Source organism: Cupressus sempervirens, chromosome 3 (assembly GCF_028749045.1).
Source record: "Cupressus sempervirens isolate cs-2001-9-10 chromosome 3, ASM2874904v1, whole genome shotgun sequence".
Classification (NCBI taxonomy): Eukaryota; Viridiplantae; Streptophyta; class Pinopsida; order Cupressales; family Cupressaceae; genus Cupressus; species Cupressus sempervirens.
Window position 1 is genome coordinate 725,092,913 of NC_143120.1, and position 13,519 is coordinate 725,106,431.

Sequence of the window (13,519 nt, forward strand, 5' to 3'; positions counted from 1 at the left end):
CATCATTGATTGGATGGAAGGTCTCAATTAGCTGGCAAAATAATGGGAGGCCATCAAGAAGGCCTAATATGTTTGTGGTCATTATCAACCTGTTTATTTTTGTCTCTAGTTTCAGGGATGATCCCTGTTCTAATGGTTTTATGAACTTCTGTTCAAGGTTTATGTTTTATGTTCCATTACTACTACAGTAAGATGCTCTGTTGTTTAAACTTTATGTTCATCTGAGACAGTTTATACTCTGTTACTACCTAGATTAGTTTGTTTGTTCAATTTTTGTGTTGTTTTTGATAAATTTTGCTTGAAGGTTTCGGTTCCTATTAGAGACTATATTGCTCTAGCACATTGCTTGGTTATAATGGCCCAGACAGTTGCTATCATATTGTAATTTGTTGTTATCCAGATTGTGTTGCTATCAGATTGTAATTTGTTGTTGTTATCCAGTTTGCGATGCTATCAGATTGTAATTTATTGTTGTTATCCAAGTTCGAAGCCTTCCCCTGCCTTCATTATCAAAAACATATAGCTGAAAGGAAATAAGATTTTGTTCCTCAATATTTAAAAATATAAAATATTAATACATCCCTTCAACTATTATTTCTACAATTCCATCCTAAAACTACCAGATATATTTTTACCCCCACCAACACAAATAGAACAATGAGTATTTTGTGCATTTCCAAGACAAAAAAGTTACTCCCGCCTCAAAAAAAATTGTTTCGTCTAAAGACTTCCTTTAACTTGTACAAGAATATAGGTCCATTTCACAATTTAATGACTCAAAAGAATCCGATGACATTTTCTAATGCATTCGCGATAACAGTAATTGCCAAAATTGGTAAAATAGCACTGAATATAATATAGAGCAAATCTTGAAGCTAAATGATTCCAAACACAAGCATGATTTTACTGTTGATAAAAAATAAATAAACCATTCGAGCCTTTCATAGCTCAAACATTGCAAACAAAAAGCATGAAGATGGGTTAAGCCTCTCTTTCATTTACTCTGATACTGGTCTGACATGCTCATTCTCTTTTGAGAAGGCTGTCTGTCCAATTTCTATTTAAACAACGATTCTAGAAGGGTCCAAAAAATAATTTTCTTATCCCGGATAAGATGCTAACTAGCAAAAGCAGTGTCCCACTCATAAGAAAAAGAGTGAGGATGCGCCTCTTCTTCCTCGGATGCACTAAAACAACAATGGATAACATGGTCTCCAGCATGGATTCACCATCAAGATAATATACCTGCAAAATATTAGAAGCCTTAGAAAATTTGGAAAAGATATTGCTGCAAGGATTTCTGAAAATATGAATGACAGTGTTAGAAATGGACATATTGTCTGTAGATTAACAAAGGAAAGAGAAAGTACTGGGGCACTGTTGAGAAGGCCAAGTCCTGCAGAGACATGGAAAGTGTACATGAGCGTCTTTTCCAGCATGCTTGGAAACCAAAGTGGGTAAGAACTGTTGAATAAAGCCAGTCTTCGAGGTTTATAAGCAGTCAACTCTAAAGAGTAGGCAAGAGAAAGTGGATCTCCCACAAAAAGCAAACTGGATTGGCAGGAAGAATTCATTTGATCCTTCTTTTCTGAACGAATTGATAAGTTCATTGCACTCATTTTTGCCTGTCCTGATAAGCAGTCTGGCATGTTTGCCTTTGAATATGTAATCTCAATCAGCATTGACCCAGGCGAAAGTCTTGGCTTCATACATAATTCGCTCTGTGAAGACATAATACAGAGTGATTCAGCTCTACGATAGTCCATGCATATGAACAAGATAGAAAATAAACACAAGACACAGACTAAAAAGATAACTGTAATCAACAATTTAAAATGTAAGGCAGGGTACATCATCAACCTCTAAACATGGGCAACTGTCAGTTGTCAATGACTGAAACCATCCACTGCCACATTTCGATAGCTGAACAATATCCTTAGCTCTCAAGCAAAAGCTTATTTGGGCAAGTATTTCAGAGAAGTTTGTGCTTCCTGCAGCATTAAAATAAGATGCATTGGAGCATTCAATCTCTATAAATGGTATATTTCCATCCAAACAAGACAGGCTATTATTAAATGCTTCAATTTGCTGGCTTCCAGGCAGCCAATGCTTTGGCACACAAAATCCTCTGTCAAAGTAGGTCAATTGCATGATCTGCTTCCTTTTCACTTCGCTTCTGACATGCGAATCATCCAACAAGCTAATCTTTTCTAATGCTTGGAGATGCATCAAATGAAGCTTCTCTAACCATTCCTTTGGGTTAGAAACTTTAACATTATCTATTTCCAGTATTATTTCTTCTGGAAACAAATATCCAGCCAAAGATGATGTCGGTGGAACATTCAACACCTGAAGAGGAAAGTAAAAAGACCAATGTCCTTAAAGGCAGCACAATTCCCCAAAAAAGGATTATATATAAAATAACTGGCATCAGTTCAGCTGAAGCCAAACATATGACATAAGTTGTTTTTTTCCATAAGTTTAGTTAAAGCAAAAATACAAAGTACTCTCCAGTAAGACATGCGATACACTTGTAATCACAAAGTTATACCACTGGATTTTCGCCATGCATGTACATCAGGTGTAAAAACACAGGAAGTAGTGCCAATGTTAACCAGCATACTGCACAACACTAGGAACAACAAATAACAGGATTACCATGTTGAGTTTAGTATCTTTGCATTGCTACTAAGTTGAAGAACTGAATGACAATGAAACCAACAGATAAATATATCAAAACATAAACATGGACAGAGTATAACTAGATCGGCTTATCCAGTTTTGCTTGTTATCCTCTCAAAAATAGATAAATATTGAAATTACAATTAAACTTACACTGCAATAACAATTACTATATGAAGAATATATTGTTGGCACCATCATCGACTTACCACAGCATTATGCCAAACTCCAGCACAGTATATGCGGAGCACCCGAGATCTTGACAAAATCTCCAGCCTATCATAGTTGATAGCAACAAAGGCTCCAGGAAACAAGATTGCCAAAAATACAGCAATGTACTCAACATGCACACCTTCACTGCTTACTTTTCAAGAGCACACCTAAGCAATACCAGTAAGAAGCAAATAGAAACCAGACTCAAGACAAATGCTGCTAGGAACAAGAAATCTGGGTGTGCTTGATTTTGTTTTAAATACCCTTCCAGTTAAACAAACAGCAAACAGACTGAAAACAAATGTCCAAGGAACTAAACTGTACTTAACAAATCAAAATAGATTTCAATTTTCAGATTTACATTAACCTCATTGTCTTCTGTAATTACGTACCATCTGACTATGTTCTCAGTTTGAATCAATAACTAAACCTGTACTAAACAAATAAAGAAAATTCTGTGTAACTTCTAATGATTTTCACCTATCCTATAATGCATTTGGTATTCATGCGCGCTTTTAACATTCTATAGATAAATACTTATTTTGGATAAAAGCAACTGGAAGACATGTGGACTCATGGTTCTACTTTGTATGTGGATACATCGTATGTGGCCCTAAATGCAACTCCGCCATGAACAATCATTTTTGCCCCACAATAAGGATGATCTATGCATATAAATATAAATATCAAATTGCATTTCAACATTGGAATTTCACCAATACATATATAAATTATAGACAAATGTCAAGTGATGCAAATTGAAAGTAAATGTAGATAGCAGTAATAGAACTAAGTTGCAATGAAAACAACAGATATCAACTTAGCCTTAACTATTTTTAACAAGTGCAATGGCAAAGATTTCAGTCTTCATGGTCTGTCATAACAAAAAAACAACAAAAAACATGAAGAAACTGTATTGAATTTTCTTCAAATTTGTATTTCAGGGCAGTTGGGGACGCATCATCAGATCGGAAAGATGTGTTAGGATTGCAAACTTGAGCTCCTAACATATATCATGTGAACAAGTCCACAAGGCCAAGGGTGCAGAGCAAAGAAACAGTGCTCCACAGGGATGCACCGGCTCTCCTCCCCGCCCCCAAAAAAAAATGCCATTACTGGAGATGATGACAATCCCAAGATGTTGGGACACTAGGGAAAATTTCATATGTTGTGACCCCACTGCCGACACCAAGAAAGAGATGAGCTCTCTCTCAAAGTGGGGGCATTTTTTGATCATTCCCACTAATGGGGATCTTTATAGGGCACTGGTACATCCCCAAGGCCTAGAAGAGACTTGTTCACATCCCTTGAATACTAACCCTAATCCTAATAGTCTCATGGGGCCACACTGACACCCTAAACACAGAAAAGCTATAAAAACTGCACCTTCATAACTCCATGGAACTAATCAAAGAAGACAAAATAAATGAGCTAGCTATTAAAAATTATAATTATTGGTTAACTGTTGTCAAAAACCCTACCCTCAATGATGGATCCGCAAATTTTAATAATACATTTAATTTAATTTATGTTGTCAAAACTGATTTGATGAAAAACATACATGTTATTAATTAATAATTGTGAATATGTAATTGTTATTAATTATTAATTGTGAAAATATAATTAATATTACTAAAATTAATTACATATTATTTATATAATTGATAAGTCCAAATAATAATTATCTTATCTATAACTAAGATTAATATCAGTCACTAACAAAATATTAATATCAAATACTCTTGACAACAATTAGATAAGACCCTAATACAGTACTATATTAATAATCAAATATAAATCTAAAAGCCACTCATAAAACAAATAAACTAAGGGGCAACAGTCATGGGGGCGTGACTTTCCCCCACAAGTCATGCTAACCTATAAATAGGATGGGACCCAAGTCAAACAAGCCACCAACGAACGGACAAAAAGGAGAAAGCAGATCAGGAAAGACACCACATAGAGGGTTAAGTGCCCAATGGATTGGTGAAGAGAGTGGAAACTCTTGAGAATGTTATAAAAGAAAATTTGTGGAGTTCATTTGGTATGCTTGATTGGAGAATTCGAATATTTCCAGTTTTACTGGAGTTTTGTTGTTTAAAGGCTTGGAAGACAAACTCCCTCTTTGCTAACAATCTCTACATTGATACAATACAAAGCCTAGAGGTTAGATTACAGCACTCAAAGAATATCATTTGTGCAAAAGAAGACCATACTATTGACTTGGGTATGCGTGGATAGTTCTGAGATTTCAAGACTAAAATTGCAGTTCATAAGCAACTTATATGCAACCCACAGCTATTGTAGTTCTGTGTTGAAAGTAAGGAGCTGGGTATGATTCTTAGTAATAACTGTTGAAGCTTTCCAAGGCTTTTCGAGATCAATTCCCATTGCTGCTGAAGTTTATACAGAGCTGGGTCACAGCCATTGCTGAAGCCTTCTTTTATCTCTGATGTCCGTCCACAGTGAGTTCACAGTCATACGAACATTGCTGGCATTCATCCTTGCTGCTATCGCAGGGAGTAGTGGAAGATCTGGTGATTCCCATGGCTCTAGAAAGTGCTGTAGCTGCATTTAGATTAGATGACATTGTGATTTACAGTTTGGTACGGCAACTAGTACTTCAATAGCACAGGCTTGCATTTCAATAACAGAAGTTGGGACTGCAATAAAAGGGTATGTTTATATGATCAGACTTCTATGTAATGCTTCATTTGAATGATCATATTCCTATGTGAACCGCAAGGACTTATCAAGTTGGATTAAACATGATAATTGTTTAGATTGTTGTGAAGCTGGTTATATAATCATTTGTCATTAGTTTTACTTGTGTGCATGTTGAATGTATTTCATTATCATAAACCTCTGTTCATTTTCATTGTAAGTAAACAAAAAATCAGACCAAGGGCTCATGTTACAGCATCTTGGCAAAAATGAAGACACTGCTAAAGCTCAGAAAATTATGCTTAACAAACTCTTTTACTACTGATTTCAGCATCCGTAGGCTTCCAGGCCTCTATGAAACATTTCCAAACTATATAATATAGTTATAGTTTAGGAAAGAAGCAAATTTTTTTAATCAACTGATAGTTTGTGAGTCTCTTCTCAATAAGCTTTTACCATATAGGATCACATTCACCCACAATATTTACTAATGCACTTTCTATCAACTGTTCATGGATAGTATGAGATCTTGATTGAACAATGTCTATTGTTGACCTGGCAGTCTAGACAGCGTGCCCACAAGTGTAATATCCCCTTTCTCATGAGAATCAAAGTTTGTTTAGTTTAGCCTATCATTGGCCTCGTAGGCTAAGTTCGGTGGATAGAGGGTCTTATTTGTCGAGCCAAAGGCTATACTTCCATTCCAAGGGTCAAGGTTGTTCAACATTGCTCTTTGTTTGAATCAGATTGGCACACTTAATATTTATAGTGTCTATTTTGGGAAAGTCAGGGTTACCATCTCTAGCAGGGTGCCTGAACAACTTGGTGGCAGTGTTGGGATTTGGTATCGTTGACTGGGGCAGTTATTCAGAGACTTACTATTTATAGTAATTCATTGTTAAGGAGCTTCTATATCTAGAAGGGCACCTCAATTCATAGTATGCACACTGATTGACTCATTTTCAGTTGGCTTATTTGAGGTACTTACTATTTATACTAAGTCAATTTATGGTTAGTGTTATTTTTAGGAGGGCACCTCAGGTAATGAGCACGTAGATTTGGAGTGAGTCCTTCAAAGAATTTAATGAGCTATTAAAGTCATTATTATTCATTAATTAAATTCCATTTAATTTATGATTACAATAAATGTTTATTTTAATTATAAAGTGACCCAATGTTTATCTTTGGAGGGAAACTACTGTATTTCAAGTAGTTATGAAAAGTGTGACCAAGTAGCCTCCCTCCAAATTGCATTCAATGCAAGGATCAAATATTCTACTGCGCATTCGATATTTGAGAAATTGGAGATTGAGTTGTGCCTAGGGTTTGAGCATTTGTAAGCTGAAAGAACTGAGAATCTTCTAAGTATTTGCAGTCTAAGTAGGTTGATCTCTACCAGTAAAAATGTGCCAGCTATAATCTCATCCAGAGATTATGAATGTGCTTAATTTTCTGTTTGAATTGGGTAGAAGATCCAGCATTTCATGTCAGTCATAATTTGCAGAGTACAGATGATGGTATTTAGTGAAGATCACAGGCTTCATTGAGGTCTGTGTTTGGAGTTTAGGGATTGCCATTGACCTACAGGCAGTGGCAATTATTTTGGATCTACATTTTTTATTAAAGGGCAGTATGGTATGGTTGAGAGGCACTATTTTGGTTGAAAAGTGCCTTCCAATTAAGTCTCCCAGTCTTTAGCATCAGCTTGGGTTCATTCCTAGAAAGCTGCAATACATCCTTGGATGTTCATTTGTGTTAAAGGTTGGTAGCTGCAGGAGATATCTACGTACTTGCGTTGCATCAGCATTATAATTGAGTTATTTTCTGCTGCATTATCTAATCCTTTAATGAGGTTATATAGAGTCTTCATTTATCAACGATATTTCTTTAGAAGAGCCATGTCTTTTTAAGATCATGAAGAGCCTTCAACATTGGCTAATGAAGAGACCATGCGTGGATATTGCATAGTCAAGGCATTGAAGAGTCAAAACAATGAAAGGTCAAGACAACGAAGTGGTCTTCACTTTGTAATGACAAGATAATGAAGGGTCAAGGCAATTTTATATATGCTTCAGGAGTAATTCATAGGTGACAGAGATTGATATTGTGTTTCTGAATATTTCTACAGTTTTGAGCCTGGTTTTTGGGCATATTGTATGTCAGACTTTTAGTTATTCAATAAAAGTGATTTTATTGTGTGGTAGGGCCTTTTCCCCTCAAGTTGGAAGGTTTTCCCAGGACAAATTGTTGTGTCTTAGTTTTCATTATTGCTTCTGTTCTGATGTTTATCTGCTTATTTTTGTTCCTGGTTTGATATATTAACATGGTATCAGAGCGGGTTTAAGAAACATTAGGATCAGAGTCACAGTAATAGTTATTACTCAAAAGAGTGGTTCTTGTTTTCACTGTTTGGTTCGAGATGTATCTATTGTTGCATGGATAGCTGTGTATTTCCTTGTGTAGGCTCTTTCTCTCTGCATACCTGCAATGATTTCGCCAGCATACATACTGTGATCTTTCCAGTGTGCTGCTTGTAGCATTTGGTTCCTTTCCATATGGATCGATGGGGGATTCTTGTAAAAGAGCTTGTTGCTACCGTAATTGTTAGAGTTTATGTTTGCAAATTCTACTAGCACTAAGCAGAGTATACTGGCAAGCATAGTTGTAGTTTGTTGTGATCATTCTGTCGAACAATATAATCATTCTTCATAGTGTTCTCATTGTCGGCTATTGAAAGGTCGTGTTATTTGTAACTGTCATCTGCATGGGTGCCCTGGTAGTCTCAGATTCATGCATTGTCCATTTAATCAAGTCACCACCTAAATGCTCTCCTCGACCTCTGCTAAATATTTGATCATAGTTGTTATCCATGTCCTAAATTGATTTGATCTGTACTTAGGATAGAAGCTCAAGCAGTAGCAAGGCCATAAATAGAATGGGAGCTTAAAAGACACAGAAAGAATAGGAGCTTACTGCACACACTCCAGCAAATCTTACCTGCCTCCAATCTCATATTCTCTCCCACGTGTCTGACAAAATGCCTCAATCGTTTAGGTTCTGATAGGCATCCTTAGCTTGATTGAAGCTCAAGGTGCATGTCAGAAAAGATAGTGGAGTCTAGACTTTATGCCTACAATGGAATTTGCTTGAAAATGCTCAAGTCTTTTCAAAATTGATTTTAAGCATATCCTGCAATCATTGCATTCCCTGGAGCCACATTTCTGAGGCTTTTCATCCAACCTCGATGTGCCTTCTCCATGCATCCATTTTTTTGCATATGCATGTATACCAGGGCAGTTACAGTAAACCTATACCCTTTTCTTTGTGTTTTTCCTGTCCACACGTGCCCTGAACATACCGTTCCCTGTTATATTAGAATCCTGTTTTGGTTTTCAATGCAAGTCTAGCATAAAGACTGGACAGCTTGAGAAGGGTAGGGGAATTTCATGCATTATTGGTGGCATGGCAGCATCCCTTTTCTCTCATGCCATTCCTAGTTAATGTGAAATGCAGTGGTCACCAACCCATCCTCTCCCTTTCTAATCCATTCATCTCTGTTTATTACTTTACTTTTGTAAATGTTTAATCCACGTGCTGCCCAGCTCGAAGAGGCCTGATATGGGAATGTGACACCCTTCAATTAGTTTAAGTGTTGATGAGTTGATCTACTATTAGCTATCCAGGAAAACATAAATATTTTTTTCCTAAATTATTATCTAGTCCTAAACATTTCAGAGTTGATAAAGCAATTAGGAAAACTGAAAAGCTAGAAAGTATAGATCTACTTCATTTATCCGTCTAAGAAAATATTTATGATTAAACACAATAAGCTTCCTAAAACCAAAATACTTGAAACCCCCTTAGGGTGCTTATGATGCATCGTAAACTTCCCATGATTTGCAGCCATCTTTCCTAATTTTTATAACAATCACAAATGTCAAGAGTAGTAAGGTACAAATTCACTGCAATATAAGACATAAATGCTATGATGTGAATCAACAGGATTCATCCCTCCTAGAACAAAATAAATGAGAAAATGATTAAGGAACTTCAGGAAGCAGACCTTGCAGCTGCAAGCGCATGACCAAACTCATGAAATCCAACAGAAAGTACAGTCCCAATGCACAAGTAGCCAATGTCTCTTACAGGAGCACTTAATCCAGGTACCTAGCATTCAAATGAAAATTAAAAATTTCAACTGTTAAGACTTAGGTGCTCTTGTCCAATATGCTTCCTTAATCTTCTGGCATAGAGTACAAAAAGATAATGTTCATGGCACATAACACAATGTTACTAACCACAGGAAGAGCTGCATATAACGACTTCTTTGATTTCTCCATTAAGGAATTTCCTTCTTCGTGAGAAACCAAAAACCACCTTGACTCCCATATAAGAATCTGCAAAACATGAGAAATTGAAAACCTAAGAAGAAAATATGCAAATATACATGTAAAGGAAATCAATTGTTTCTTATAAATGGTATATACTGTCATGATCATGATGAAATGTTTAGTAGGAACAAATATCTCTTAATATTTTATACTAAGCACCAGATCAAAAAATATCCAAAAGCTTATTTTCAGCTGAACCAATGCACAGAGGTTTTATTTTCTTATCAGAAAAATCAAATGTGCTTAAGTTATAAAATGGAATCATCTCCATGCATAATAATGCTTCTCATGCCAAGTAAATATAAAAATGTAAAGGAAATGTATGTAATGTCCCCTTTGTGAAAGAGGATTTAATAAGAAATAATAATATAAAAATTAAAATATAAACGATAATAATATATAAATAAGAAAAATAAATATAATATAATTAAAAGTTAATTAAGTTTAATGAAAGGTCAAATGAATGCAATGAAGAGTTGTGACTCCCTCAAACATGAGGTATAAAAAGGGGGAGCAGTTCATTTGTGAGAGAGTTAAGGAGGAAGAAGAATGAAGAAAAAGGAATAAAGAAAGCATTAGTAGAAGAAGAAAGAAATGGAAGAATAGAAGAAAGTAACTCTTTCAAAGGGGCAGCAATGATTAAGGGTCGTGATCCTTTTAAAAGGTATATTTTTGAAATGTTAAACCCATTATGAAGAGGTATTCCTGTCCCTCACATTGGAAGATATAAAGGCGAGAACATTTCATTTGAGGAGGAAATCCAACGGAGATTAATTTGGGGAATAATATATCTTTCTCAAAGGCAACAATGAAAAACTTGTTAAAGGTGGTGACCCTTCCACCAATGATGTATAAAGGAGGATTCATTCCAAGCATTGAAGGGGATCAATTGGAGATGTGATCTAGATTGGAAAGTATAATGCAATAAGTTGAATCCACGTATCATTTCGTGCTCTTTGAGGCCTCACTTTAGTATTCTTGGCCTTCCATGCTCGATCATGCTTGGTTTTACTTGCACTTGTTCGAATTTTGGCTTCTCCTCTGAATTCATGACCTCAGCTTTGTCAGCAGGTCAAGGTCACCTTGGATGACCTTGCCCAAGGGTAGGTTCCTTGGCGTCACCTTGACACAAGACGGGGTTGCCTAGGGAAACTTGGCCCCGATAAGTGAGGCCCAAATCACTTAACGACTAGCTTGCGAGAGTGGAAAAAGTTCTTCTATATAAAACTGCTTCAAAATTACAAATCCAAATCAAGGGGAAAGATATAAAAGAAAGTTTATCCCCCCCCCCCCCCCCCACCCCCAATTTCATATAATACAATCTGTACACTTTCAATTAAACCACATACTAAGAGGAAATCATCAAGCATTATCAAGGAATTGAAGACAAGAAATTCAAATCTCAAGCATTCATGATGATATCCATGATCAACCTTTTCCAAAGTCAGCTCTACAAGTCAACATTACCATCTTCATGAAGACTCTAACCACAATTTTAGATTTCGACCAAGAGATAGAGACCTGCATATCCAGCATTTGAATATTCATAAAAGCAAGGTCAAGGTCACAAAGTTGACGTACTCTCGAGCACTTTTGCCAAAACTTTCAAGGAAGCTTTTATGCAGCATCTTGACCCGAGATCTTCCAATTTAAGTCGACATTTGGTGCTCCCAAGGCAAAGTCGCCCACATCAACAGAGTCCTTTTGATTTTATAAGATCTTGGCAATAAGATCATCTTTGTCTTTCATTGCGAAATCTACTTTTGTTGTCTACATATCTATTTTTTGTAACTCTATATATGTTGAAACCCTCGTTTTCCCATCTTTAGCACTAGATCCAACATTGATTTTACATAATTGTAGTATCATTTTCAACTCCTCATGAGGGATCGTTGAATCCGCCTTTTGCCCAATATCTTGAGCCAAGTGGATTACTCCCCCCACTCCCCAATATAATCAAAATGGGAGATAGGCCTATTTTCCTAGGTTAAATGCATAAGTTAGTGAACCTAGCGAATATTTGCATTACCTTTCAGATTTTGAATTTCAAATCTGATGCAATGGTCAACTAATCAATATATTGAAAAAATCCCATTGTTTAGTGATTTCTTTATATAGCTTTGTGTCTCCTACATCTAATAATCTTGTGATAAGACATTATATATCTATGGTTTCCCAAAGTTTAATTACCAAGAGAATGGAGCATGAGTCGATTAACATTGTCCATGGGAACTAAGATGAAACCTCTATGCCTACGTGTAACATACCTAACATTGTGGAAAACCATTCGTCCCACACTACTCATGACACGGATGTCCCTAACACAAGTACCTCCCAACCAATTGGGAGATCTTGCCAATGACGTGGATAAGCCTAGCTAATTGATAGATCAAGAACATATTCATTAGTTACTAGAGTCGCACCTCCCCCCAGGCATCCTAGTGTGGATGCCTATGAATGCAGATGTGTGGGTGGATGTGTCTAGATGACTTAAGGATGTGCATCTAGAAGCCACTAAGTCTCAAGATGCACATCTAGTGCATCTACAAGTTGTGGATAAGCGCATGGACAACATCCAGGCACATTCAAGATCAACTTTTGAAGGAAATTGGGCTCCTTTGCCCAGCTTATGTAATGTACCAAAGTACCAAGTTCAAGAATATGGTAATAATCATAAATATATTCTAGAAGACATCGATCGATATAGAAAATAATTATGTTATGCGTCGTGATGATTGCTCATTTTAGATGTATACGTGAATTTATTTTGTTATCAAGCAACATTGTTAGAATGTGTCAATTAATCATAAATTTCATAATCACTTTGAAGTTCTTGAAGTTCTTTGTCTAATTTGTATATCTGAGATCAAGTCGTTCAACATTCTACGAAAAATACTTTTTTATGTGGACAATACATTTGGATACTATACTAACATAAATCCAATGGCTTATGTACAATCCTGCACTTGTTTAGTAAAAGGATTGCAAGTGTCCATAAGACTTAACCTTGGAAGAGCCAAGTTATCAGCAAATGGTAGTTTGAAGATGGTTAAATCATGATAGCAACATCAGCATTTGACTTGCTGTAGAAAATATCTCCTACTTATCAACTGATGAGCTTAAGGGGCTTTCTAATGAATGGTTCATAAGCCACAACACTTTGGTGAAGGTTTTGCAAACAGGGTTGCAAGCTGAGTGGGTTTAACCATGGAGGAAACTCCATAGTTAAGCGTGCTCAAGCTAGAGCAATACTAGGATGGGTGACGTCCCAAGAAGTTCCAGTGCTTCACCTTTGTGAGCATCACCTACATCCGATGAGTGCTAAGTGTTCCATTTATTCTCATGAGAGACGGATTCATGTGAATCACTACTCATGAAACATGGGTCAATGAGTTCAACTAAAAAACTACAAAGTTACATCCTGATAGCAATATCACAATTTGACTTGCTTTGGAAAATATCTCCTACTTATCAATTGATGAGCTTAAGGGGCTTTCTAATGAATGGTTCATAAGGCACAACACTTGGTGAAGGTTTTGCAAATGGGGTTGCAAGCTGAGTGGGTCTAA

At 36.3% G+C, this 13,519-nt stretch overlaps 1 protein-coding gene across 3 annotated transcripts in view; it reads right to left on the minus strand.

Moving 5' to 3' along the window:
- Positions 1-880: 880 nt before the first annotated feature.
- LOC149568823 (Peptidase M50 family protein) overlaps positions 881-13,519 on the minus strand; it is a 58,983-nt gene continuing 46,344 nt past the window's right edge. For all 3 annotated transcript variants that reach the window (XM_089821701.1, XM_089821703.1, XM_089821702.1), the window contains exons 4-10: positions 9,858-9,956; positions 9,623-9,726; positions 2,892-3,039; positions 2,552-2,632; positions 1,861-2,349; positions 1,371-1,721; positions 881-1,245 (exon numbers count right to left, since the gene is read on the minus strand). In XM_089821701.1, coding sequence (XP_089677827.1) covers positions 1,075-1,245; positions 1,371-1,721; positions 1,861-2,349; positions 2,552-2,632; positions 2,892-3,039; positions 9,623-9,726; positions 9,858-9,956 — 1,443 coding nt within the window. In that variant the 3' untranslated portion in view covers positions 881-1,074. The remainder of the gene's footprint in view (positions 1,246-1,370; positions 1,722-1,860; positions 2,350-2,551; positions 2,633-2,891; positions 3,040-9,622; positions 9,727-9,857; positions 9,957-13,519) is intronic.